Source organism: Camelus bactrianus, chromosome 10 (genome assembly GCF_048773025.1).
Source record: "Camelus bactrianus isolate YW-2024 breed Bactrian camel chromosome 10, ASM4877302v1, whole genome shotgun sequence".
NCBI lineage: Eukaryota > Metazoa > Chordata > Mammalia > Artiodactyla > Camelidae > Camelus > Camelus bactrianus.
Genome location: NC_133548.1, coordinates 55,691,477 through 55,718,082, shown reverse-complemented (window position 1 = coordinate 55,718,082; position 26,606 = coordinate 55,691,477). Strand labels below are relative to the sequence as shown.

The window sequence follows — 26,606 nt, the reverse complement described above, 5'->3', positions numbered from 1 at the left end:
GTGAGCCCAGTGCCTCACTCCTAGTAAACATCTGGTAACCCCCAGACTGGGTAATTAAGTGCTGGGCTTCCTGGGTGGGGACGGCAAGTGGACAGATGATGCGCCCTTTCCTTCTTGCCTCTTGCGGGCATGACTGGTAAATACTAAGAAGTAAAACATGCCTTGTTGGCTTGTTATACAACATTATTCCCTTTGCTTTCAAATCTGATGTTTTTAACCCTGTCAGCAGCTTGGAGAGGGCTAGAGGGCGGCTGTGAGGGTGTAAACATCCTAATGAAGAAGGAATGGCTTCACTCGGAGATGCGTAGTTTCCCTCCCTTGATAGAAAGGCTTGTGGTCTACACGCTGCATCATGCAAAAGAAGGAGTGAAGCTGTTCTGTCTTGACAGCTACTTCCTTCTCCACTGCCTTTTCCTTTGGGACATGATGCTAGGAGAATTTTTTAAACAGTTGATATTATGTTGTTAAAAAAAAATCTGGCGTTAAGATAGTATCTCTGAGAGGTCCTGTTAAAATGCAAATATATAACCTTGGAAGAGTTACACTTGTTATTTCTTAAAGTAGATCCTCAAGATGCTATAAATACCCTCCAGTGGAAAGAAATAGAGAACCAGTGGTCAAACAAATTTGGGATGCTAGATTAAACAAAGTTAAATCAGGTTCCTTACTTCGAGGCTTCTCAAAGCCTTGCTCCTGTGCATTATGAATCTCCTAACCTGTGTATGTGGGGAGGGGGTGGAAGCTGACAAATCCAGGAAAGCTTCCAGAAGGAGAGTGATTCCTTTTGGACTTGATTTTGAAAACCATGGGAAGCCATAGTAGGGTTTTCAGCAGAAAAGCAAGCTGTCCAGCATATTTTGGATACATTTCCAGGTGGTGGGTGGTAGCCAGTATTATTCTCATTTTCTAAATGGGGAAACTGAGGCTCAGAAAGTGACTTGCCCAGGGTCACAGCTTGTCAGAGGTAGAACAGAACCACAGTTTCAACTCAGATCCATGTGGATCTCCCCACTACTGAGCTACCTCTCAAAGTAACCAAGGCCACCAATTGTATTGGATTTCTTACTGAAAAGGACTCTTACTCTCACTCTGATTCTTGAGTTAGAGCATAGTTTTAAGACTTAATGCGATCAGGAGCTAAATTTCTGTGGTACAGGTACTTAGGTGCTATAAGGGTTCAGAGAAGGAGAGATCTGGGAGGACTTCATGGGGGAGATGGCATCTAGGTTGCCAGAAGGAAGAAGTAACTAGAACAGACGAGAAGCCAGGTGAGAGAAAGATGGAGCCAAAGGGGGTGGGGCTGTGCCACCATGTGGTGGAGCAGGAGTGGGCAAGGGAAACAGATGACAAGAGGCCCCTTCCTAGCACAGCCATTGTCACTTGCTTCCTGAGATAGCTATGTAAAGAGGAAAGAAACAAAATGATCACATATCTTAATTTCCATCTTCACTTTTGCTGAATATATATACACAACTGACACTGAAAAAGTATTTTTACTACCTTATTACAGTCAGTAGCGAGTTTATTCCCAGTGATGTTCCTCCTTACTCTGCACTGTGGTTTATCCCACTGTGCCCATCCCCTCCTCAGACCCACTCTATACGTATAAGGGCAACAACTGAGGGTTCTACCACTAGTAGGACCACAGTCAGATGTGCAAACATAAATGACATTTGAGTGAAAATGCAGGAATAGAATTCTGTATGATGAACAGAGCTTGCTTACATAGAGGAAGAGGGTATGTGTTTCTCTCCCAAGTTCTCGTAAGAGTCCTCTAACCCTATTCTGATTATCTTCAGAGCCTGGAGTTGGGGTCTTTTGCAAATGCTACTCTTATTATATCACAGTCAATGGTGTGGTGGAAAGAGGATGCATGTATGAGTCAAAACAGACCTGGATTCATATCCCAGCTCCCTGCCTACCAGTTCTTTTACCTTGGGCACATTGTTAGCTGTGTTAAGACCAAATCTTGTAGATCTTTGATCTTGTAATTATGGCCCCTCTCTGCCATCATGAAATTTACCCTCATCCCTGGATAATTTTCAGTAGTACATATGCATCCTCTAGTGTTTCTTTTCTGAAAACAACCCCCCCGGCCAAGAAAAGATTCCAAAATGTTTTCTAATTGTGCCCCTCAAATATTACAAAATAAGTTCATTATTCAGTTTAAAACTCTGTCTAGCTATTGTCTCATTTTTTTGGTTCCCTTTCTCAGTGAAACATGAAAGTTGTTGATAGTCTTGGCATGGACTGCTTCCCCTCACTCTAATCTCTCCTCACGATTCCGTGGGACTGTTCTTGCCTGTGTCAGCCAGTGACCTTCATGTTGCCAAGTTGAAGGCCATGGCTTTGTTTTAGTCCTATTTAATCTCTCCGCAGCATTTGGCAAGGCTGAGCTCTGTCCTCTTTGACAGTCTACTTTCCTGGGTCTCTTCTACCTCTTTGACTCTTCCTCAAGTCTCCATCTCTTCTTCATTGCTAGATGGTGATGTGCCCCATGTTCTGAAATGGCCCCCTTCTCTTCCCTGTTCTCCATCCGTAGATGTCCTCTCCTAATCCAATGGCTTTCCATAACATCCATTTGCTAAGGATCTTCACATTTGTAGCTTCATCCTCAGACTTTCTCTTGAACTCCAGACTCATAGCCAAATGTCTAAGAGGCATTACAAATTTATCATGGTTGAAAGAGAATTCTTGATTTAATCTCTACCCCAAACTTATTCTTCTTTCAATCTTCCCCATCTTGCTTACTATTCCTGCTAAGTGCTCAAGTAAAAATATTTTTTAAATTACTTAAAAAATTTTTATTTTTAATATAGTTGATTTACAATGTTAGTTTCAAGTGTACAACAAAGTGATTAAGTTATACATATACATACGTATATTTTTTTCAGATTCTTTTCCATAATATGTTATTACAAGAAACTGAATATAGTTTCCGATGCCATACAGTAGGTCCTTGTTCTTTATCTAGTTTATATATAGTAATGTGTATCTGTTAATCCCAAATTCTTAATTTATCCCTCCCCTGCCCTTTCCCCTTTGGTAACCATAGGGGATTATTTTCTATGTGAGTCTATTTTTGGTTTGTAAATAAAATTTGTATCATTTTTTTAGATTCCACATGTAAGTGATAGCGTATGATATTTGTCTTTCTCTGACCGATTTACTTCACTCAACATGATAATCTCTGGGCCAATCCATGTTGCTGCAAATGGCATTATTTCATTCTTTTAATGGCTGAGTAGTATTCCATTATATAAATATACCACAACTTCTTTATCCAGTCATCTGTTGATGGACATTTAGGTTATTTCCATGTCTCAGCTATTGCAAATAGTGTGCTATTAACATTGGGGTTCATGTGTCTTTTCAAATTATAGTTTTCTCCAGGTATATGCCCAGGAATGGAATTGCTGGATCATGGGGTAAGTCTGTTTTTAGTTTCTTAAGGAAACTCCGTACTATCTTCCATAGTGACCACGTATTACTTTTGATGTCTTTCTTCACCATCATCATCCAGTCCTTCAGCAAGTTCTATCTTCTGTATCTTCAAAAACATTCCCAAATTTATCTCCTTCCCTCCCTCTCCACTACCAGCACCCTCGTCCAAGCCACATCCTCTCTCACCTAGACTTCCTGCAGTAACCTCCTAACTAGTCTCCCTGCTTTGACTTGTGTCTGTGCCACAATACCCTCCATTACAGGGACCAGAGAAATCTTTGAAAAATGTTAATTGGTTTATGTCACATTCTGACCTCCCCCTCCAGGTGGCCTCCTGTTGCACTCAGAATGAAATCCAAACTCCTCATCTGGGCTGACCCAGCTCTGTGGGACCTGCCCCATGCCTGTCTCTCAGCTCTCTTCCCACTGACCATACATCCAGCCTCGTTGTTCTATTTTGGGTTCCTTGAATATGCCAAGTCCATTCTTGCTTTAGGGCCCTTTTCACTAGGTATTCCTTCAGCCCCACATGTTATTCTTCCAGTCTTCATGTGCTTGGCTCTTTCTTATTCAAATCTCAACTCAAATAGAGCCACCTCAGAGAGGCCTCTGACAACACACTCTAAAATTGCTGTCTAGCCACTGTCCCTTTTATTTTTATTCTCTACTGGCACTTGCCACTATCTGATCTTTTCCTCGTTTATTTATGCATATGCTCATTTCCCCATTCATCCATCGCTCTCTTCTCTGCCCAACTGGAATGTGTGCTCTATGAAGGGGGAATTTATCTGCCTGGTCATCACTGTATCCTCTGCGCCTGGGTCAGTGACTTGCACGTGGTAAATGCTCACTACAAATGTATGAGTGAATGTGTTTTTCTCATCTGTAGAATCCAGGGGCTAGTATTTCTGTCTCAGAGTTGTTGAGGACTTGCATTATTAAACTTGATAATGCACCTAAAGTGAGTAATTCTGTATCTAGCACACTATGTTTCATAAATAGAAATTATATTATTTTTTAAGTATCTGACTCATCATAGACATTCAACAAAGATTAATTCTCTTTTTTTTTCCCCTTGCAGTCTGGGTCCCCTGTAGTATTTTGTATTGAAATAACCTGCACTCTGGACAAGAGGAAAGGTCTTCCAATCAGCTTCTAAAGAAGAAGCTTTAAAAGTCCTATTCAGTGAATAGTCCACATCAGCTAGTTTTGAACTGTTATTAATGTCACTTCGGCTCCCCCCCGCCCCACAGAGACACTGCATTGTAATAAGGTTTGGCTTTCTCCTGGGAAATTATCATTTTCTTCTTCTCTTTGGTTGTATGATCTTTGCCAGTGAACTCTCCTTAGAATCAGTGTGTTTTGGAGTTTGATTTCCTCATCCTGGTGTTTAAGGTTCTCTGAAAAGTATTCCTAGCTTTTGCACATGCTGATCAATATTTCTTTCGTATTTATTTAACAGGTATTTATTTAGGCAATGGGGATACAAACAGGAGGAATTCATAGGGGCCTGTGTCCTTAGGGTCTAGTGGGGGAAACAAGATACCTAAACCAATGAGGATAATGAAGTGTCAATGAAGAGAGTCCCCGTAGAGAGTAGTGGAGGCGTAAAGAGGGGAGCAGCTAATTCACAGCGGGGAGGGGAGGAAGGTTTCAGAGATCTGTAGTTGCACCAAGGAGAGAAAGGCACCATGTGAGTGAAGATGTGGAAGGACGAACCTGCCTTGGGGTCTGCATCCTGGGAGCTTGGCACAGCCATGTGATCTGAGTGGCGGTGGTCATGCAAAGATCACAGGAAGCGAAGGCAGAGAGATGCGCGGGGGTTGGCTCAGGGGTGCTCTGCAGGCCCTGCTGGGGAATTTGAGATTTCTCTAACCATGACAGTAACAGGAGCAAACCCTAATACCGAGCATTTCCTATCTGCCAGACTGTCTCCTTTGTGCTTTGTTATATTAATTCCTTTAATCCACATGGCCACCATCTGAGGTAGGCAATGCTGTTATCTCTACTTACAAATAAAGAAACGTGGGCACCAAGAGGACAGGGAACCTGCCCGAGGTCACCCAACTTGTAAAGGGCAGAGGCGGAACTCAGACTCAGGCAGCCTGGCTCCGGAGTGCGCGCCCTTCACCAGGGCCCTGTCCCTCGGCTCACAGAGGACTTGCAGCCGGGAGCCCCCGGGAGACTGAGGCGTGGGAATGATGTAGTCTGATTAGGACTTTGGCAGTGTTGTGGTGGAGTCACATTGCATCTTGTTCAGAGGTTAGTTTCTAACAGCCTCTAAGGCAGAGAACGCAGCGTGACAATTTCCCTTGGAGTGGGGAGTATCTGACCGAGGTTGGCTGTGTCAGCGGTGGCCTCTCCCACCTCAGGCTGCCTGCCCCCAGCTTGCCCCCCGTCTTGCAGCAGAGGGCGGAGGCTTTGCTAGACACGCGTGCAAGAGAGACAGAGTCCGCTTGTATTGAGGGGCCCGTTTTTGAAAAGCCCCAAAGCACTCACATGCCTGCAGAAACCAAGTCCCTCCGGGGTTGACAGCAGTCTCGGCCTCCCCTTAACTCCCTCTAGGGCCCCCACCCACCCACTGAGCCGCGGAGCCCAGCACTGCTTAGACAGTGATCCGCCCTGTCCTCTCCCTGAAGGGGTCCAGGGTTGGGTGGGCGTCAGGCCTGTGTGTGATGATTGTGGGTGGAGGAAAGAATGTTTGCAAGCAGGGAAACAGGAGGGAGGTGGGAAGTCAGAACAGCCAGGAGAGGGCAGCTGGCCCCCTTGAAGGCTAGGGTGGTTGGACAGGAGAATAAGCACGTGAAAGGTGTCCAGGAGGTCACATATTCTGGATCTAATGACCGATTGAATTTGTTCCCTTCAAGCTTTTTTCTAATCTGAAAACTTATGACATCGTTATATGTATATTTTTTCCAAGTCTGATAAAATTCCTTCTAATTTCCAACCACATCAGCTTTAGTAACACAGCATCCTGTGCTCCGGATTATAGCTACTGAAATAGGCCTCAGAGCCTTCTGCAGGAACTCTGATCATTCCATCTACTTTGTCACAATGGTGCAATATTTCTGTTTTTCGCTCACAGACACGTTGTAGCAGGTCAGTTCTCTTGATGGCACTTGAAAAAACCCATCACTGTATGTTCACACAGATCTTATGTTACATTTTTAAAAATGGAAATGATTTTGTAACTACTTTCAAGAAAATGTTGACATGATCACAGTGATCAAAACAAAACCAGATCACCCAGTGCATTGGTAAAAGAGATGGGGAAGAACACATCAAAATGCTGACAGTGCTTGTGTTCCTTTTGGTCATTTATTTTACCCTTTTCTATGTTTCCTAAATTTGAAAAAAATGTGTCTGTAGTACAGAGACCTCTGTTAAAAACTTAAGAAAAGAGGGGGTTGTGGTGTGAAGAAAAGACCAAAAAAACAAAAACAAAACCAAACCCAAAACCACACACACACACACACACACACACACACACACACACACACAAAGGAAAGAAACAAAGAGGGGGTGAGGATAAAACTTAAAAAACAAAAAGTGCCCTGTGATCTCATAATCCAAACACGATATATGTTCTTGCTTTTCCAATGCCCCTATTCACATACATACTTATTTTGTATAGCTGCAGTCCTAACAAATGCAGCTTTGTGTATTCTTTTAATTTTACAGCGTATTTGCAACATTATTTCATATTTCTGCATAGTTTTCATAACTGGCATTTCTAATGGCTGCCCTGCATTCCAGGGTGTTGGTTTTACATATTGGACCTTTGGATTGTTTCCCATTCTTTTAAATAAAATGTAATGAGCATTTTTGTTCCTTTTGCATTTTGAGTTTGTTCAGTTCTTTCCTTAAAGTGAATTCCCAGTAGGGAGCTCCCAGCCAGAAAGATTTGAACTCTTTTGTGGCTTTTGGTTTGTACCTAGTAAGATCCTACTTCCTAGAAGAGCCGATTGAATGTGGATGGTCACTAGCTGGGTATGTGTCTACCTGTTCCATGTTTCCCTCACCAGTACTGAGTCCTTATATTTTAATAGTGTATTGTTTCTAAGTAAGTCATGTTTATGGAAGAAAATTTAGAAAAGGTAAAAGTATATAAAGAAGAAAATAAGGTATCTATAATCCCACCACCCAGAGGTGAGCATTTTAAAAATGTGTTTTCTTCCAAGTATGTATTTCATAACATTACATCCTGTGGCTCAAAGTGTAACCACTTCTCCACTGTTGGATAGAGGTTTTACTCCTTCCATTTTGGGGGTCAATTCTAAGTAATACTGGAATGAACTTCCTTGTGAATAAATCTTTGTGTGCACCTTGGAAATCCTTCCTCAGGGAAATTCTCAGGAGCAGAATTGCTAGATCAAAGAGTATGGGGGTTATTAAGGCTTTTGATAAATATTGAAGACTTGAGATTGCTATTTCCACTTCACCTGGTTAAAAGTGTGTGGTAGACTGACTGGGGGAGAGGTGACAGGGCCTGGGCCAGGGTGCTGCGGCAGAGACAAAGCTGTTGCAGAGAAGGAATTCCAGCTGTCTATCTGACAGCACCTCTGCAGGCCTTGGCGCCAAATGGCTTATGGCATGCTGTGTGCCTGTGGTGTGTGTGTTGGAGGAAGTGTTGAGGGGGAATTTCTACCCTATCTTCCATAGAGGAATTTGCCAGGATGCAAATAAGATAATTTACTGGACAGCACTTAGCAAACTTGAGGTGCTCTGTAGATGTGAAAGCTTATTGATAGTAATGGTAACTAAGAAATCTCACCCAATCAGGATGTTTTGAGGATGAAATGGGCTGGTATGTAGAAAGTACTAGGCTCTAGACACGTGGTCATTCTCCCGAGTGACACGGGACCAGGCACAGCCTTCGGAGAGAAACTTGGGACAATTGCTACATTTTCTCCTCATCCATTTGAGTCCTGGAGCATGTAGACACTTGCTTCTCTTCTCCTTTTCCTCCTGTTGCCCGTGAGGAGGGAATCTCTTTAAGCAGCTGAGGGCAGGGTCCAGCCTGGAGTGACAGGGAAGGGGCTATAGCCTCTGTCCTTGGTCTGCCTTGGGTCCCTGGGGCGGAGGGAAGCGCCCCGGCCTGCAGCCCTGACCTCTGGCTGGGCCGCACTGTGTGCTCAGCCTCAGGGAGGAGCTACAGATGCTGATAACGAGGCCCTTCCGGCCCAGCCTAACAGGCGCGGGGAAGCTTCTGCAGAGGAAAGATTAGACACAGCCCCCGATTTAGAGAATCGCAACCGGCAGGACCAACCTGCCCTGCCTCCCTTGAGCTCTTTGCGGGGGGTATTGTTTATTGTTGGAGGAGGACAACAGAGGGAGCCTGTGCAGAAGAGGAAACAGCCATTTGGGGCTGGGAAGGCCTTTTTTAGATCCGTTCAACAAACATGTTTTGCAGACAGGGGCTCCCCATCTTGGAAGGGGATTAATAGTGGGAAGGGTATCTTTCTTTTCCCCTAGGAAACAAGGTGCCGGTTCTTACAAGTGCATCCAAGACTGTCAGGCACCTGCGCTCCAGTGCTGTGGTACCAAACAAATGAGCTCTGCCGGGAGAGTGAACTGAACGGGGGCCCAAGTGGGTCCCACACAGTGGCCTTCCCCCCTCCTCTCACGTCTCTGTGGGAAAACAAACCCGGGCTCAGCGCAGTGACGCCTGCTCACGGCGGGAGGTGAAAGAGCATTACTAACTTCAGCAAGAGAATTCAGACCTTTGCTTTCGTTGCTGTTGATGAAATGCTGCTCCATGGATTCCATTTCATCTTCCTTGTATGTCCAGTATCCCCAAATCCATTTTGTATTTCGAGGAAATAGGAGAATACAAAAGCCAGTACGTACAAAGAATAAGAGACCAAAATGTTACTGTCTTGCTTTTTGAAAGTAATATCATGGAGATCTTGGGCCTGCTTTATTTTTTATTTTTATTTTTTGCACATTTAAAAAAATATTCCCAAGGGCTACTTTTGACCTCCTTCCCCTCTGTGGGTCCACACCAGCCCCCCATGAGGTGGTTCTGCCCCTGGCCTTGCCCAGGAGGGATCTATATTCCCACCTGTGCTCTTCTGACGCTGCTGCTTGCATGCTGTGTGGCCTGAGGCCAGTCACTCTCCTAATTTCAAATGTCATTTCTGGAAGATTCTGTGTCAGAGTGCGGTGAGAGTAATTTCTGAGCAGTAATCCATGATACACATGGGTGAGAGTTTTGTTTTTATTAGTGACACAAATAAACTATTGTTCTGTCCATTGGTTTTGGTTGTCACACAGTGGTTACTTGGCTTTGAGGGAGGTTGGTGTGAGAGAATGAGTCCACCACGTAAGGACTGGCTGGGCGGAGACATGGTTTAATACACAAGATGAACTGGGAAAAGAAAGTTCTTAGCCTGGGTGGGACATTCCTTCCTGGGTCTCTGTCACAGGAAGGGGTGCGGCTGGAGTGACAAAAAGAAAGAAAAAAAGAAACACAGCACTCCAAACAGATTTTTGTTTTTTAAGGGCCCCTCTCACTGTATTGCGACAACTACCTGGCCTTTCGAGAAAGCTTTATAATAGACTGAACGGAAGGGCAGAGTGTAATTTGTTAAGAGTTGGAGATTGTCTTCTTTCCCACAAAGAGCTGGATACAAAGTCTCCCTGAAGCAAACACTGTTGGCTAGTTTTCTTTTGTATCCTTCGGGAGATATTTTATGCATGTACAGATAAATAATTATATGCCCTCCTTTTCATGCTATATACATCATTTTCCACTTTGCTTCTTTCTTGCAGATGTCCATAGCGGGCTGCATGGGATATTGATGTACAGTTTTTGTAATCTGTACAACTGTTTTCTTGCTGATGGACTTAGGCTGTTTTCATATTTGCTATTACAAACATTGTTGTAATGGGTCTCCTACCCAATGTGTCTTTGTACATGTGTATCAGGATAAGTGTAGGATAGATTCCTAGAAGTGGAATTGCTCAGACAGAGGGGTTATAATAGCCTTTTAAGTTTGAAGTCAATATTGCCTCCAAAGAGGTTGCATCGATTTGCCTCCTACCAGCAGTATACAAGGGCCCCATTTTACCATACTCTGTCCACTACAGAGTGAATGTTGCCAATCTGAAATGAAAAATGGCCTCTGATCACAAATTCATTATAGTTTTCATTATAAATTACAATTTATAATGATAAATTCATTATAGTTTGAATTTACTCTAATGAGTGAGGCTGATTATTATTATTTTTAAGTATGAGTACAGTTTTTATTTCCTTTCCTATAAACTATCTGCTCATGTCCTTTGCCCATTTTTTTCTATTGGGTTGTTCAAATTTTCTTACTGATTTGTAGGAACTCTTTATGCATTTAAGGAAATTTGCTCTTAGTTATATGCATTTCAAGTATTTTAGTCAGTTCATCCTTTATTGTTTTGCCATGTGGAATTTTTAAAAATTAGTCAAATTGGTCAATATCTTTATTTTATGGCTTTGATTTTGAGCAATTCTTAGAAAGCCTTCCACACTTTAAGATTTTATGTATATCATGCCTTCTTCTATTACTTTCATGTTTTCATTTTTAAAAATCCAAATCTTTAATCCATCTGGAATTTATTTTCGTATAAGGAATGACAGAGTTCCAACTTAATTTTTTCACAAAAAAGAAATGAATTTTGAATCCTGGCACATTTACTCATTAGCTATGTAATTTTGAACAAAAAAGTTAACCTCTCTGAACCTCAATTTCCTTATCTGTATAATAGGAATAATAATAACAATGCCTACCTAATGAGGCTGTTGAAAGGTTAAATAAGATTGTATATGGAAATACACATGTATGTATATGTATGACTGAAAAAGGCTGTACACCAGAAATTGACACATCATTGTAAGCTGACTATACTTCAATTAAAAAAGATTATATGTGAAAATATGTAGCACAATTCCTGTCACATAGTAAGTGTTCAAATCATGACTCACATACCCAGGAACCTGAGAAGACATAGTGTGTTCCAGCAAATGGGGGAAGTTCTAGGTGGCTGGGGTACAGAGGTCACCCTTGCAACTCACCAGTGTGTGACTTAGGGTGAATCACTTCATCACCTAAACCCTTGGTTTCCTCACCTGCATAATGAATGATGAGAACCAGTTCATGAGATTGTTGGCAGGTCCAGATTAGATCACGTCTGTGAAAGCATTTGGTAAACAGATGAAAATCCTGGGGATTATGGCCCGATGAACAAGAAGCAGTCATGGCACAGGTGGGTCTTTGCCATCCCTGGCCAAGGAGAATAATTAACTTGCAATAACATGAAATTAGCAGCTGATGTAAAGCAAGTGAGCTTGCAGCATTTGATTATAGTAATGTTTAGTAATTGCCTTCTGGTGATTAAGCAATAATGAGCTTCCTGAGACAGAACCTTGTTAAAGCAAAAGACGGATCAAATGTTTCCAATTCAATGTATACTTCTTGAACACAGCAGTAGAGCATGCAGACACGAGTGTCTGAAGCATGGTCCTTGTCTTTAAGGACAGACAATAGGAGCAATGGATGTGTAGAGCACAGCCCTCTCCATCAGGCAGGGTGCATGTGGAGATGTACTTGGAGTCCACGATGCCCCAGGTTGTCCAGGAGGGAGAGACTCACCTTCTGTGCCCTGTGTACCAGTCTGAACCTGGTCTCTGGAGTCTGGCCCAGATTCTAAAGAACCACAGCTCAGCAATGCCTTCTTCTGTGTTACTTGTTGCCTTTTTTTAAAAAACTTTTTTTTGGTTATTTTTTAGTTAAACATCTTTTTTTTCTTTTTGGGGATAGTAATTAGGTTTGTTTATTTATTTGTTTGTCTATTTATTCATTCATTTATTTTTTTAGTGGAGGTACTGGGGATTGAGTCCAGGACCTTGTGCATGCTAAGCAGGCATCCTACCACTGAGCTATACTCTCCCCTCTTACTGCTCTTTTTTATTCCTCTTTTGGTTGTTTTGGATTTATCAGGCTCATATCTTCTTTCTCATGCCTTGCCCATCTCCCTCCACAGCTTCTAGGGAAACTGGGGTTGTGCTTAAGGCCTCTGTTTCTACCAGACCTGATGGGTCAAATTTTCCCTGGGTAGAGGCTGTCAGACAAAATATAGGATGCCCAGTTAAATTTGAATTTCAGATAAACAACTAACAATTTTTTAGTAAGTATGACCCATGAAATATTTGGGTCATATTATATACCAAAAAATTATTCATATGTCCCATGTAATATTTGGAACAAACATATTAAAATTTATTTGTTGCTATCTGAAATGGAAATTTAACTATGTCCCTTTCCTTCCTTCCCTCCTTCTCTCCTTCCTTCCTTCCTCCCCCCCCTCCCCCCAGCCATTCAAATGCTGTAAAATAGCATTTACCACACTAATGTGTCATGGAACCCTAGTAGCAAGGGATGTTAAAAGGTGTTAATATAAGAAAAGAGTTCTCAGCTAAAATCATGTTTGGTAAGTCCTGGATTAAACAGTTAGCCAGTTTTCTTCATTATGGGAATTTTTAGAACCTTTTAAATCTCCGACTATACTATTAGTTATAGTATTTAGTGTTTCTCAAAGTTATGTTACTAGCCTCCGCCTTCTCCTTCTTGAGTGTTTAGGGTCATAATAGCAAACGTTACATGAATGCTGACAGTCCTGGTAGCTGGTTCTGTTTGTAGACCGTGAATTCTGATTCTCGGTTTTGGGAAAATGCCACTCTATAGAAAACAAGACAAAACAAAACAAACAAAAACCTTTGTATAATATTATGATTCTGTTTTTGTTTTACAATCCATAAACTAAAAAAAAAAAAACAAAAAACCACATAGGTGTGAGAATATATATATAAAACTAGAAGGATGTATACCAAAATATTAACTATAATTATCCCCAGGAGAGGGTATGGTTAGGGCAAGAGATTTCCCTAGGTGATTTTCTTTCCATTTTGTTTGGCTGTATGTTCTGCAATTAGTATATATGACTCTTGTCAGAAGGGTTAGGGTAAAAGAAAACATTTGATATTTATATTTTTAAAAGGGTCATTTTCCCATACATTACCTGATTTGCCTCTCAAGCAACTCAGTGTTATTGCTTCTAATATTATCCCCATTTTATGGATGAGGAAACTTTACATAGCTCTTTGGCAGACCGAAATCTCTTGGTTTCCTTACAGTACTCAGGCTGCCTCTTCGGGTTGGAAAACAGCAGCACGTGCCATCCTGGGGGGGCCATCCTGGGCGGGGCCTATCCTGGGGAGGGTGGCACCTCTTCACCCAACCTCCTCACATTACAGATCAGGGTTGAGACCTTGAAGGGAAAATGTACCTGAACGAGGCACACGGTCCTTGAACAAAAAGAAGTCCCGGAATATCATTTTCTTGGGCAGATGCTGGGGGTCAGAAGGCAGGGCAGGGATCTGGCCCTGTGTTCACTGGAAGCCTTGACTTTATCTGTTACACTGAGCTGAAAAGGACAATGGGAAAAATGTTCTGATGTACAGCAGTGAATACAGTTTGTTTTGTTTTTTTTTAAAAATGTCACTTTGATAAATGGTTTATGTTACCAAAATCACATGGCTTAGAATGTTATTTTCTTTTTAAGCTTTTCATAGTACATCTTGTTTTCTTTTCTTTTCTTTTTTATTTATTTTCTAACATTTTTTATTGATTTATAATCATTTTACAATGTTGTGTCAAATTCCAGTGTTCAGCACAATTTTTCAGTCATTCATGGACATATACACACTCATTGTCACATTTTTTCTCTGTGAGCTACCATAACGTTTTGTGTATATTTCCCTGTGTATACAGTGTAATCTTGTTTATCTATTCTACAATTTTGAAATCCCAGTCTATCCCTTCCCACCCTCCACCCCCCCTGGCAACCACAAGTCTGTATTCTCTGTCTATGAGTCTATTTCTGTCCTGTATTTATGCTTTGTTTTTGTTTGTTTGTTTGTTTTTGTTTTTTAGATTCCACATATGAGCGATCTCATATGGTATTTTTCTTTCTCTTTCTGGCTTACTTCACTTAGAATGACATTCTCCAGGAGCATCCATGTTGCTGCAAATGGCATTATGTTGTCAGTTTTTATGGCTGAGTAGTATTCCATTGTATAAATATACCACATCTTCTTTATCCAGTCACCTGTTGATGGACATTTAGGCTGTTTCCATTTTTGGCTATTGTAAATAGTGCTGCTATGAACATTGGCGTGCAGGTGTCATCCTGAAGTAGGGTTCCTTCTGGATACAAGCCCAGGAGTGGGATTCCTGGGTCACATGGTAAGTCTATTCCTAGTCTTTTGAGGAATCTCCACACTGTTTTTCATAGTGGCTGCACCAAACTGCATTCCCACCAGCAGTGTAGGAGGGTTCTCCTTTCTCCACAGCCTCTCCAGCATTTGTCATTTGTGGATTTTTTAATGACGGCCATTCTGACTGGTGTGAGGTGATACCTCATTGTAGTTTTGATTTGCATTTCTCTGATAATTAGTGATATTGAGCATTTTTTCACGTGCCTATTGATCATTTGTATTTCTTCCTTGGAGAATTGCTTGTTTAGGTCTTCTGCCCATTTTTGGATTGGGTTGTTTTTTTCTTATTAAGTCATGTGAGCTGTTTCTATATTCTGGAGATCAAGCCCTTGTCACTTTCATCTTTTGCAAATATTTTCTCCCATTCTGTAGGTTGTCATTTTGTTTTACTTATGGTTTCCTTTGCTGTGCAGAAGCTTGTAAGTTTAATTAGGTCCCATTTGTTTATTCTTGCTTTTATTTCTATTGCTTGGATAGACTGCCCTAAGAGAGCATTTTTGAGATGTATGTCAGATAATGTTTTGCCTATATTTTCTTCTAGGAGGTTTATTGTATCTTGTCTTATGTTTAAGTCTTTGATCCATTTTGAGTTGATTTTTGTGTCTGGTGTAAGGGAGTGTTCTAGCTTCATTGCTTTACATGCTGCTGTCCAGTTTTCCCAACACCATTTGCTGAAGAGACTGTCTTTATTCCACTGTATATTCTTGCCTCCTTTGTCAAAGATTAGTTGACCAAAATTTTGTGGGTTCATTTCTGGGCTCTCTATTCTGTTCCATTGGTCTATATGTCTGTTTTTGTACCAATACCATGCTGTCTTGATGACTGTAGCTCTATAGTATTGTCTGAAGTCTGAAGTTATTCCTCCAGCCCTTTTTTTTTCCTTCAGAAATGCTTTGGCAATTCTTGGTCTTCTGTGGTTCCATATAAATTTTATTATGATTTGTTCTAGTTTTGTGAAATATGTCCTGAGTAATTTGATAGGGATTGCATTAAATCTGTAGATTGCCTTGGGCAGTATGACTATTTTAACAATATTGATTCTTCCAATCCAGGAGCATGGGATATCTTTCCATATTTTTAAGTCTTCTTTAATTTCCTTAATCAGTGTTTTATAGTTTTCCATGTATGTCTTTCACCTCCTTGGTTAGATTTATTCCTAGGTATTTTATTACTTTGGGTGCTGTTTTAAAGGGGATTGTTTCTTTACTTTCTTTTTCTGTTGATTTCATCGTTAGTGTAAAGAAATGCAACTGATTTTTGAACATTATCTTGTAACCTGCTATTTTGCTGAAATCTTTGATCATCTCTAGTAGGTTTCTGTGTGGACCTTTTAGGGTTTTCTATATATAGTATCATGTCATCTGCATATAGTGTCACTTTTACCTCTTCTTTTCCAATTTGGATCCCTTTTATTTCTCTCTCTTGCCTGATTGCTGTGGTTAGGACTTCCAAGACTATGTTGAATAGGAATGGTGATAGTGGGCAGCCTTGTCTTGTCCCAGATTTTAGTGGGAAGCTTTTGAGTTTTTCACCATTGAGTACTATGCTGGCTGTAGGTTTGTCATATATAGCTTTTATTATGTTGAGATATGTTCCCTCTATACCCACTTTGGTGAGAGTTTTTATCATAAATGAGTGTTGAATTTTATCAAATGCTTTTTCTGCATCGATTGAGATGATCATGTGGTTTTTGTCCTTTCTCTTGTTGATGTGATATATTACCTTGATTGATTTGCATATGTTGAACCATCCTTGTGTCCCTGGGATGAACCCCACTTGATCATGATGTATAATCTTTTTTATGTGCTGTTGGATTCTATTTGCTTGTATTTTGGTAAGGATTTTTGCATCTATGTTCATCAGTGATATTGGGCTATAATTCTCTGTTTTGGTGGTATCTTTGACTGGTTTTGTATCAGGGTGATGGTGGCTTCATAGAATGAGTTTGGGAGTATTCCCTCTTTTTCAGTCTTCTGGAAGAGTTTGAGAAGGACTGGTATGAGTTCTTCTTTGTATGTTTGGTAGAATTCCCCAGTGAAGCCGTCTGGTCCTGGACTTTTATTTGTAGGGAGGTTTTTTATTGCTAATTCAATTTCATTTCTAGTGATCAGTTTGTTCAAGTGGTCAGTTTCTTCTTGATTCTGTCTTGGTGGACTGTATGTTTCCAGAAACTTGTCCATCTCCTCTAGGTTATCCAGTTTGGTTGCATATAGTTTTTCATAATATTCTCATATGATATTTTGTATTTCTATGTTATTTGTTTTAATTTCTCCATTTTCCTTTCTTATTTTGCTTATTTGTGCTCTCTCTTTTTTCTTCTTTGTGAGTTTGGCCAGAGGTTTGTTGATTTTCTTTACTCTTTCAAAAAGCCAGCTTTTGATTTGATTGATTTTTTCTATTGTTTTTTTAATCTCTATTTTATTTATTTCCTCCTTGATCTTTATTATTTCCTTCCTTTTGCTGACTTTTGGGTGTTTTTGCTCTTCTTTTTCTAGTTCTTTTAGCTGGTAGGTTACAGTGTTTATTTGAGATTGTTCTTTTTTGAGGAAGGCCTGTATCACTATAAACTTCCCTCTTAGCACTGCCTTTGCTGCGTCCCGTAAGTTTTGTGTGGTTGTGTTTTCATTTTCATTTGTCTCAAGGTATTTTTAAATTTCAACTTTGATTTCATCATTGACCCATTGGTTTTTTAATAGCATGTTGTTTAATCTCCGTGTTTCCTTTTTTTCTCCTTTGTTTCTCTGTAGTTGATTTCTAGCTTCATGGCATTGTGGTCAGTAAAGATGCTTGGGATAATTTCTATCTTCTTATAATTGTTGAGGCTTTCTTTTGTGCCCAAGTACATTATCAATCCTAGAAAATGTTCCATGTGCACTTGAAAAGAATGTGTATCCAAATTTTGGGGGGTGTAATGCTCTGAAAATATCCACCAAATCTCATTTTTCTGTTGTATCATTTAATTTCTCTGTTGCCTTATTTATTTTTTGTCTGGAAGATCTGTCTAGTGATGTTAATGCACTGTTAAAATCTCCGACAATGATTGTATTCCCATCAATTTCCCCCTTTATCTCTGTTAGTAGTTGTTTTATGTACTTAGGTGCTCCTATGTTGGGTGCATATATATTAATGATTGTAATATCCTTATCTTGTATTACTCCTTTAATCAGTCTAAAATGTCCTTCTTTATCTTTCATTATGGCCCTTGCTTTAAAGTCTGTTTTGTCTGAAATCAGTACTGCTACACCTGCTTTTTTGGCTTTTCCATTTGCATGGAATATCCTTTTCCATCCTTTCACTCTCAATCTATATGTGTCCTTCTCCCTAAAGTGGGTCTCTTGTATGCAGCATATTGAAGGTTCTTGCTTTATTATCCAGTCTGCCACTCTACATCTTTTGACTGGAGCATTAAGTTCATTAACATTTACAGTAATTAATGATAGGTGAGTGTTTATTGCCATTTTGGTCTTATTTTTGCGGTTGATTTGATATTTCCTCTTTGTTCCTTTCTTCTTCCTTTTGTGGTTTGGTAATTTTCCTTTGTATTATCTTGGATTTTATTTAGTTTTTGTGACTCACTTGTAAGTCTTTGGCTTGTGGTTACCCTTTTTTGTAAGTCTATTAACCTATTACTATAACTATTTATACTAAACAGATAGTAATGTAATCTCAAACCCATCCTACCGAGAACAAAAAATTTAAAAGAAAGAAAAAAAATGCTCTATATTTTCTTGCTTCCCTCTCCCGCTCTTAATGATTTAGATATCTTCTTTTACAATTTTGTGTTTATTCTATTTGTAATTCATGATAGTTATCACCTTTCCAGTTATGAGTTTCTCATTTTTGTAGCATCCTGCTTCTTTTCTATTTAGAGTAGACCTGTCAATATTTCTTTTAGCATGGGTTTTATGTTGCTAAACTCTTCGTTTTTGGTTGTCTGAAATTGTTTATCTCTCCTTCTATTCTAAAGGATAGCCTTGCTGGATAGAGTATCCTAGGCTGCATCTTTTTTTCATTCAGGACTTTCAATGTATCTTGCCACTCCCTTCTGGCCTGTAGTGTTTGTGTAGAGAAATCAGCTGAAAGCCTTACGGGGATTCCCTTCTAACTCATTCTTTGTTTTTCTCTTGCTGCCTTTAGGATCATTTCTTTATCCTTGATTCTGGCCATCTTGATTATGATATGTCTTGGTGTGGGTCTGTTTGGGACCCTCTGAGTCTCCTGTACTTGGATATCTGATTCCTTCTTTAGATTTGGGAAGTTTTCGGTCATGATTTCTTCAAATACCTTTTCAATCCCCTTTGTTCTTTCTTCCCCTTCTGGAACCTCTATTATGTGTAGATTGGCACGCTTTACATTATCCCATAGGCCCCTTATATTGTTTTCACTGTTTTTTATTTGTTTTTCTCTCGGCTGTTCTGATTGGGTGCTTTCTGTTGTTCTGTCTTCTAGGTCACTTATTCGTTCCTCTGCATTATCTAGCATGCTTTGTACAGCCTTTAGATCAGGTCTCATCTCAGCCAATGAGTTGACCAGTTCTACTTGGCTCTTCTTTATAGCTTCCATTTCATTCTTGACATATTTTATATCTCTAAACACTATCTCTTTTAGTTCCTTCAGTACTTTGATCACTCCTTTTTTGAAATCCTGATCTAGTAGGCCATCAATGTCTATTTCCTTGATCATGCTTTCAGGGGATATCTCTTGCTTTTTTAACTAGGAGTGGTTCCTCTCCTTCTTCATATTGTTCATATCTCTCTGGCACTGTGGCTTAAGGAGTATTAGTTATCTATTGTGGTCCTTAAGGAGTTTATTTATCTATCTAAAGCCTATGCAGGAATAAAACTTAAAAAAAAAGAGAGAATTTTAAAAGAATGGAGGAGAAAAACGTTTGAAAACAGTGTATAATCAATAATAGAAGAGTAAGTTGAAGCAGAATAGCAATTTGATTTGAGACCTCTTTTAAAAACCTTAAAAAAAAAAAAAGGAGAAAAGATCAGAAAACAATATTTAAGACCTGTATATAATCAATAACAGATCAAAACCAAGAGAAATAAAAATGAAATGAGGTGGATTTTTAAAAGTAATAAAAATAAAAATAAAAATATTTTAAAAGAAAAATTTTAAAGGGATTAAAACTGGAGACACATACAATTGTTTAAAAAGTAAATTTTTAAAAGGTAATAGAAAATAGAACAGATTTTAACAACAGATAAAAGAGAATTTTAAAAGAAGGGAGAAAAAAAGATTTGAAAACAGTGTATAATCAATAATAGAAGATCAAGTTGAAGCAGAATAGCAATTGAGTTGAGACATCTTTTAAAAACCTTAATAAAAAGGAGAAAAAAATCAAAAAACAATATTTGAAACCTGTGAATAATCAATAACAGGAGATCAAAACCAAGAGAATTAAAAATGAAATGAGGTGGATTTTTAAAAATAATAATAAAAAAATTTTAAAAGAAAAGTTTAAAAGGGATTAAAACTGTAAACATATACAACTGTTTAAAAAGTAAAGATTAAAAAGATAATAGAAAATAAAACAGATATAAAAAAGATTAAAACAAAAAAAGGATGTGTTCTCCTGGAGAGTGTGCACTCTTAACGGTTTCATCGAGAAGTCTTTCTGCCTTTGCCCTGTTTCGCGAACTCAGCTTGCTGTTTCCAGAGGCCCTTCCTTGGCGCCCTCCTCTGTGCTGCTCCCAGTGCCTGTCGGCAAGAAGATTACGCCCCCTCCCAGCACCTCGATCAGGTGCTGCGTTCCTGCCAGGAAGGTGTGTGACCGCCCACCCTCTGCTGGCGCAGGTCCGTCCGCTGCTCTGTGCGGCTGCCCGCTCAGCCTTGGGTCGGTGCTTCGTAGGCAGGCTCAGGGAAGACCACAGAACCACCCCGCCCCTGCTCTGTTTCAAAACTCAGCTCCTTGTCTGTCTTGGCGGTGCGAGTTCTCTGAGGTTTCAGGGCAGGAAGATCCTATCTGCCTCCAGCTGTAAACAAGTCTCAGTCCTGCCTAGGAGGTTGCAGAGCCCCCAGGTGCAGATTCAAGTCTTGACCCCACCCCTGCGCTAGCACTGTGCACAGGAGGAGATGGCGGCCATGGCTGCGCCCCGCCTCTCTTGTCGCGAGAAGCGCCAGTAATGGTGTCGCGGGTCTGAGGAGACAAAGGCTACAGCGCTCCTCCCCCCAGGGCACACCGGCAGTGTTGCTTTGCTTTTTTTTCCTGTAATTTATGGGGGACCAAGGTTGTTCTGTTCCGTATCCCCTCCCAGCCACGGCGCGCAGCCCCCTGCAGTCCCCCCGGGGCTGCCTCAGTGCAGCCGCTGCAGTCCTCCGCCTGGCTTGGGCAGCCTGTCCCGGCCCCAGCTGCCGGCTCGCATCTCGGGCTGGGTGTTGCAGGGACCCTTTGTGCCCGTTTAACTTGGTTCTTTTGGTCAAGGGGTGCTCTGTACAGATCCGAGCCTCGGAGGCTCCCCCTCCGTCCTGCTGCCCTCTCCATTGGAGATGGGAAGGTTCAGCGAACGAGCTCTATTCCTCCTTTGCCGCTCCCTCCCCGCGGGACCGGTCCCGCACTGTTTTGCTTTCTCTTCTTTTTTTCCCCCTTTTCTCCTACCAGATTTTTGGCATCTTTGTCTTTCGAAGAGGGCGATGTTCTGTCGGAGTTCGGCAGGTACTCTGGTCAGCTGAGTGGGTCTGTAGATGTGAGTTTTGGTGTATTTGTGAGAGAGGGTGAGCTATGAGCGCCCTTCTACTCCGCCATCTTGCTTCTCTCTACATCTTGTTTTCTTACCTTTTTTAAACTCATTTTTTCTTTTCCTCATCTTCCTTTTTTGAGTCTTATGTACATATCTGTTTATTTAGAGCTCTCATGGTGATTATGATGGTTGAGGTTTTGCTAGTTTATCTGAGTAGTGTTCCTGTTTATCTCCCCTGTGCTGATCACAGCAAAGAATGGTGACTGAATTGTGGGTGTGATTTGCCAGGAGGAGTCTGGGTCCAGCTCCTAAGAGACCTGGGCTCAGAGGGCACAGCGAGAGCCGTGCTTGTGCAACCTGGAGTCAGTGAGTGGCCCTTTCAGTGTGGGTGGGCTGCTTCCAGTGCAGGAAGTTTCCAGAACACTGCAATTCGAGTAGGTCTGGGGGTCCAGTCAACTAAGCCTCATGACAGTTGTAACAGTGCTGTCAACCACAAGGCAAGGCGTAGCAGCATCATATTTCAGAAGGAGCCGTGCTTTGGAGTCAGATGGATCTGGGTTTGAATCCTTGTCCTAAGACTAACTAGCTGTGTGACTTGAGAACAACCTCTCTGTGCCTCAGTTTCCTCCTCTTCTGTAAGTTAGGGTGATAACAGTAGTACCTACCTCATATGATTGCTATGAGGATTAAATGAGTGAATACATGTAGAAGAATACCTGACACATAATAAACATCGAGTTATGTGTCAGTTATTATTGTTGTTGTTGTTATTAACAACAAGCATAGAATATAAAATTCCTAGGATTGTGCTTGGCCAGTAGCATATCTCTGATATGCTTGCTCTCCAGACAAGGTGTGACTTTTGTTGTCAGTTGTAGGGCGAGGTGTAACTGACTGCTTCTGAGTGGGTGCCCCCTCCTGGGATGCTGTCTCATCACGTGGTGACTGGTGATACCTGAGCTGTTACGTTACTGTTACGTCCCAAAGTAAAAGGCTTCCTCAGAGCATAGTTTCCAGACAGTCTTGTGAGCTTTTCATCCAGCAATGTGTTTTCTATTAGAAACAGAACAGTAACCACAGCCAGTAACCCCGGAGTTTACAGCCCAGCCTTTACCACAGGCAGTCTGCATTTTTAAAGAGGCCAAACACTTTTTCTCCCAGAGGTTTATTTAAAGAAACATTCAATGGAGGATTAAAGTTAATTTCTTATAGAAAGGAGAAGGGTCTTCCCTTTTATTCTGTAGCTGGCTCCTGCTGATAACCGTGTAAGACTTGACTTTGAGAGCTGATTCTGGCCGAGTAACCCTTTGCCTCCTTTCCCTGAAGATGCATAACTTGGGCACCACTAACCTTCTCTTAGGAGCCCGGTTTCTCTGGTCTTTATTTTCAGACATCCTCCTCTGGGTTCTCTGCTTTGTTTCTTTGACCTCTGCTAAAGATAGAGAAATAAATACGTTGCAATCTAAGCACAGGAAAAGAAAGCAGCTCCAACCTGTGTTCTCTTTTAGCTGGCTGAGGAAGCAGAGTTGTGGCCCGTGCATGACCCACAGAGCCTCATGTCTGCCTGTTCTCCTTTTTCCTAGCCCTGAGGTCTATTTTCTTTTTACTTTTAACAGCTTTATTGAGTTTTAATCCCTGGGTTTTTAGCCGGAGTCTGAACTTGATTCTTATTTAAACTACTACAGTGTGGTAAGAAAGAGTCTGGGAGTTGAAGCCAGAGGGGAAGAGAAAAAAGAAATCACATTTATTGAGCCTTGTCCTTCATCATTCGGTTCATCGGATCTTTCTGAAGCTCCTAGTGTGAGCCAGGCATTGTGAAAGGTGCTATAGGGGAGCGCTTCAGGGACATGGGAGCTGGACCCAGGCTATTTGGGTTTGAATTTCAGCTCTACCAGTGAAGTGGGACCCACCTTTAAGTGGGACCTTAATGACTTATTTAACTTCTCCTGTGCCTCGGTATCCCCATGTTAGGATGCTAATAGTGTCCCCCTGAGATATATTATGAGGACTAAATGAGTTAATAATATAGAATGAGATGATAATGGTGGTGGTGGTGATGATGATGATAGTGATGATGACAGGGAGGTGTGGGATCAGGACTCAACCGGACAGACACCTCATTCCTCTCAGTTGTGTGTGCATGTGGGGTAGAAGTGCTTAGGGATGGAGTGTGAGAGATATATATGATTAAGTACAGTAAAACTTGGTGAGTATTATTGTAGGGCAGGGGAGGGGACCGTGGGAACACGTAGCAGGGAGACTTCTTTGGATAGCAGGGTATACCTTCTGAACTTGAAGTCTGGCTCTTTGCTTTATGACTTTGGGCTACCCTCAATTTACTCACCTGTAAAACAGCTAACATGTTAATAAATACCAGCCTCATAGACTTGTAAAAACAAGTGGAAGTAGGCACAAAGTGCCAAGTAGAGAGTCTGGCATATAGTGAGTTCAACGACTGCTTATGGCCCCAGATTCTTTTATTAATTAATTAATTAATTAATTAATTAATTAATTAATTTAAAAAACTCAATTTATAATGTGTTAATTTCTGGTGTAGAGCATCAGGATTCCGTTTTACATATATATATATATATTCCTTTTCATTTTCTTTTCCATTATAGGCTGTCAGTCCTCTTCCCAAGAATCACTGGAATCACACAGACATCACCTTTGCTCACGGGGAGTCTGCTCCCCTGGCTCCTTGACAGGTCTCAGGGCAGCAGGCTCTCCATCCACCCTGCAGCCCTGCGGCACTTCCCGCTTCTGCTCCCTGGCAGGAGTGACCCCAAGGCTGCTCTGGCTTCCGAGGTCCCTTTCCCCTCTTGGGCTTGCTGATCGTCCTTTTCCTCTTCTTCCAGGCTCCGTCTGTCTTGTTCTTCACCTTATGAAATGAGCTCTGCTGCTGGTTTGAATTGTATTTAACTTTGTTATTGTTCTTTAACTTTTCTTGTGTGGGTCTCAAGGGCAGAGACCGTCTCATCTCTGTATTTCTTACAGTGATTAGCACAGCGCTACAGTAAGTACTCAATTGTTTTCACTGGGATAGGGCTTTATGGGTCCCAAGATCTTTTGTGTAGTTTTTTTCTTTTTTAGAATTCTTCACAATCGTCCTCTGAAATCAACAGAGCAGAGAGTATTCTTTTTAGCACTGTTGAGAAACTACGGCCTACTCTAAAGCCACAGGCCCATTAATTAATTATTTAATTCTATGGGGTAGATATTTAGTAAGTGTAACTCTGTCCCGTGGGCTAGGAAAATAGAGTGGGAAGACATCATCCCCTCCCTCAAGGATGAGGCAGACATTTGAACAAATACTTGTATGAAGTTTTAGGACAGAGGAATGTATCTGGGGGAGATCAGCGAAAAATTCAGAGAAAGAGATGCTTGCATTGGTCCTTAAAGGACTGAGTTCCCGACACAGGGTGGCAGGAGGGCGTCCCATGCAGAGGAAACGCAGTATACACAGCCCATGGGAATGAAAAGACTGGCACTTTGGGAGGTTTCACAGCATCAGCAGGGCTTACAGGAGGTGCAGAGCAGGGGGGTGGTAGAAGGGAAATTGGCAGTGACTCCCAGTAGTAAGACCCCACCCAGGGCTTGCAGGAGACTGGAAGGTACCTCCCTAGTTCCTTCCCCTTGGTTCAGTCTCCCAATCTCTGACCCTTCTTCCCAGAGGCACATACAGTGGGTCCAAAAAACCACCTTTCAGTTTTGGATGGGCTCCCCATCACTCTGCTCCCTTGAGCCCCTAGCTTGTCGGCAAGTCAATTTATAATCTTCTTTTGATGCTAAAAGAAAACATCTTATCACATGAGCGACCTGCGACCTGACTGCTTGGAAGAATAAAGGTTACCAGGTGAAAGGGCATCTGTGTCCTTTACTCTCTGTGGCGTGAGGTAACGGGGAAGGAATAAAGTCCGTCTGTGACCAAACACCTGTGTTCCTCTCTCGCTTGCAGGGTCACCGGAGGGGAGCGTTAAATTGCTTCTCAAATGAGTCAGACCCGTTGTTCCCAAGGAGACCGGCTGGCGCAGCTTGAGCTCTGCGGGCAGGTCTGACCAGGCCCCTCTCACTCGTGCCTGTGTTTGCCTTGCAGCTGTGTAAATGAGTATGGAAGATTATGATTTCCTGTTTAAAATTGTTTTAATCGGCAATGCTGGTGTGGGGAAGACGTGCCTAGTCCGCCGATTCACTCAGGTAAGTCCGGGGTGGGTTTCTCCGTCTGGCCTGCGAGGTCCGGGGATCCTGATTGGATGGGTGAGTGGTACCCGCACCAGCCTCCTGGCTGCCGGGCCTGAATGCACCCTTTACAAGCGCACCAGCTCTATAGCCTAGAGTTTTGCGGATTTGGGGTGGGGGGAGACACTTAAAATTTTTCATTTTATTTGAAGTCTCAGCAACGGTGAACACGACCCCTCCTTTCTCTGTGAAATACCCTTTGTTCTTTATTTTTTTTTTTAATTTTTTATTTTTAAAACTGAAAGTGTAGTTGATGTACAATATAACATGTTACAGGTGTACAACATAATGATTCACAAATTTTAAAGGTTATATTCCATTTAGAGTTATTATAAACTATTGGCTCTGTTCCCTGTGTTGTGTAATATATTCTCATAGATTATTTATTTTGTATGTAATAGTTTGTATTGACTAGAGTTTTTAAACCGTGTCGAGGGCACACAGCTGGGTGGCTCAACACCAGCCCTCCCACGCCTCCTGTGGCTTCCTTGTGTGAAAGGGGCGAGTAGTTTTGCTTTCAGTGTGCAGCATCAAAAATAGCTTATAAGATTAAAAAAAAGATTATTCGTTAATAATAATCCAAAGGTGGAAACAAATGAATCTGGACATCAAGTTCAACCTAAATATTAACTTTATAAAAACTCAAATACAAATTAAACTATTGAAGCTCCCTGCTGATGCCCTGTCAATTTCTTCCAAGAAACTGACTGAATTGTTTTGGTTTAAAACCACATATGCTCATTTTTCTAATCTGTTTAACGGGAATGAAATGAGAACAGTGAAGGACTATTTGAACTAAATTAAATGTTCTTTCTGGGTTGAGTTCTTATCATATGTTTTGAGTACAAGTTCCCTCTGGGGCTGCCCTTTTGAGAATTCCTGCCAGGGATTATATACCTGATTTTATACAGAAATGGGTGGGA

The 26,606-nt window shown here is 41.3% G+C and overlaps 1 protein-coding gene across 2 annotated transcripts in view; it reads left to right on the top strand.

Annotated features, from left to right (window-relative positions):
- Positions 1–26,606, top strand: part of RAB30 (RAB30, member RAS oncogene family) — an 89,581-nt gene that overhangs the window by 40,297 nt on the left and 22,678 nt on the right. For both annotated transcript variants that reach the window (XM_045508957.2, XM_010973439.3), the window contains exon 2: positions 25,541–25,641. In XM_045508957.2, coding sequence (XP_045364913.1) covers positions 25,549–25,641 — 93 coding nt within the window. In that variant the 5' untranslated portion in view covers positions 25,541–25,548. The remainder of the gene's footprint in view (positions 1–25,540; positions 25,642–26,606) is intronic.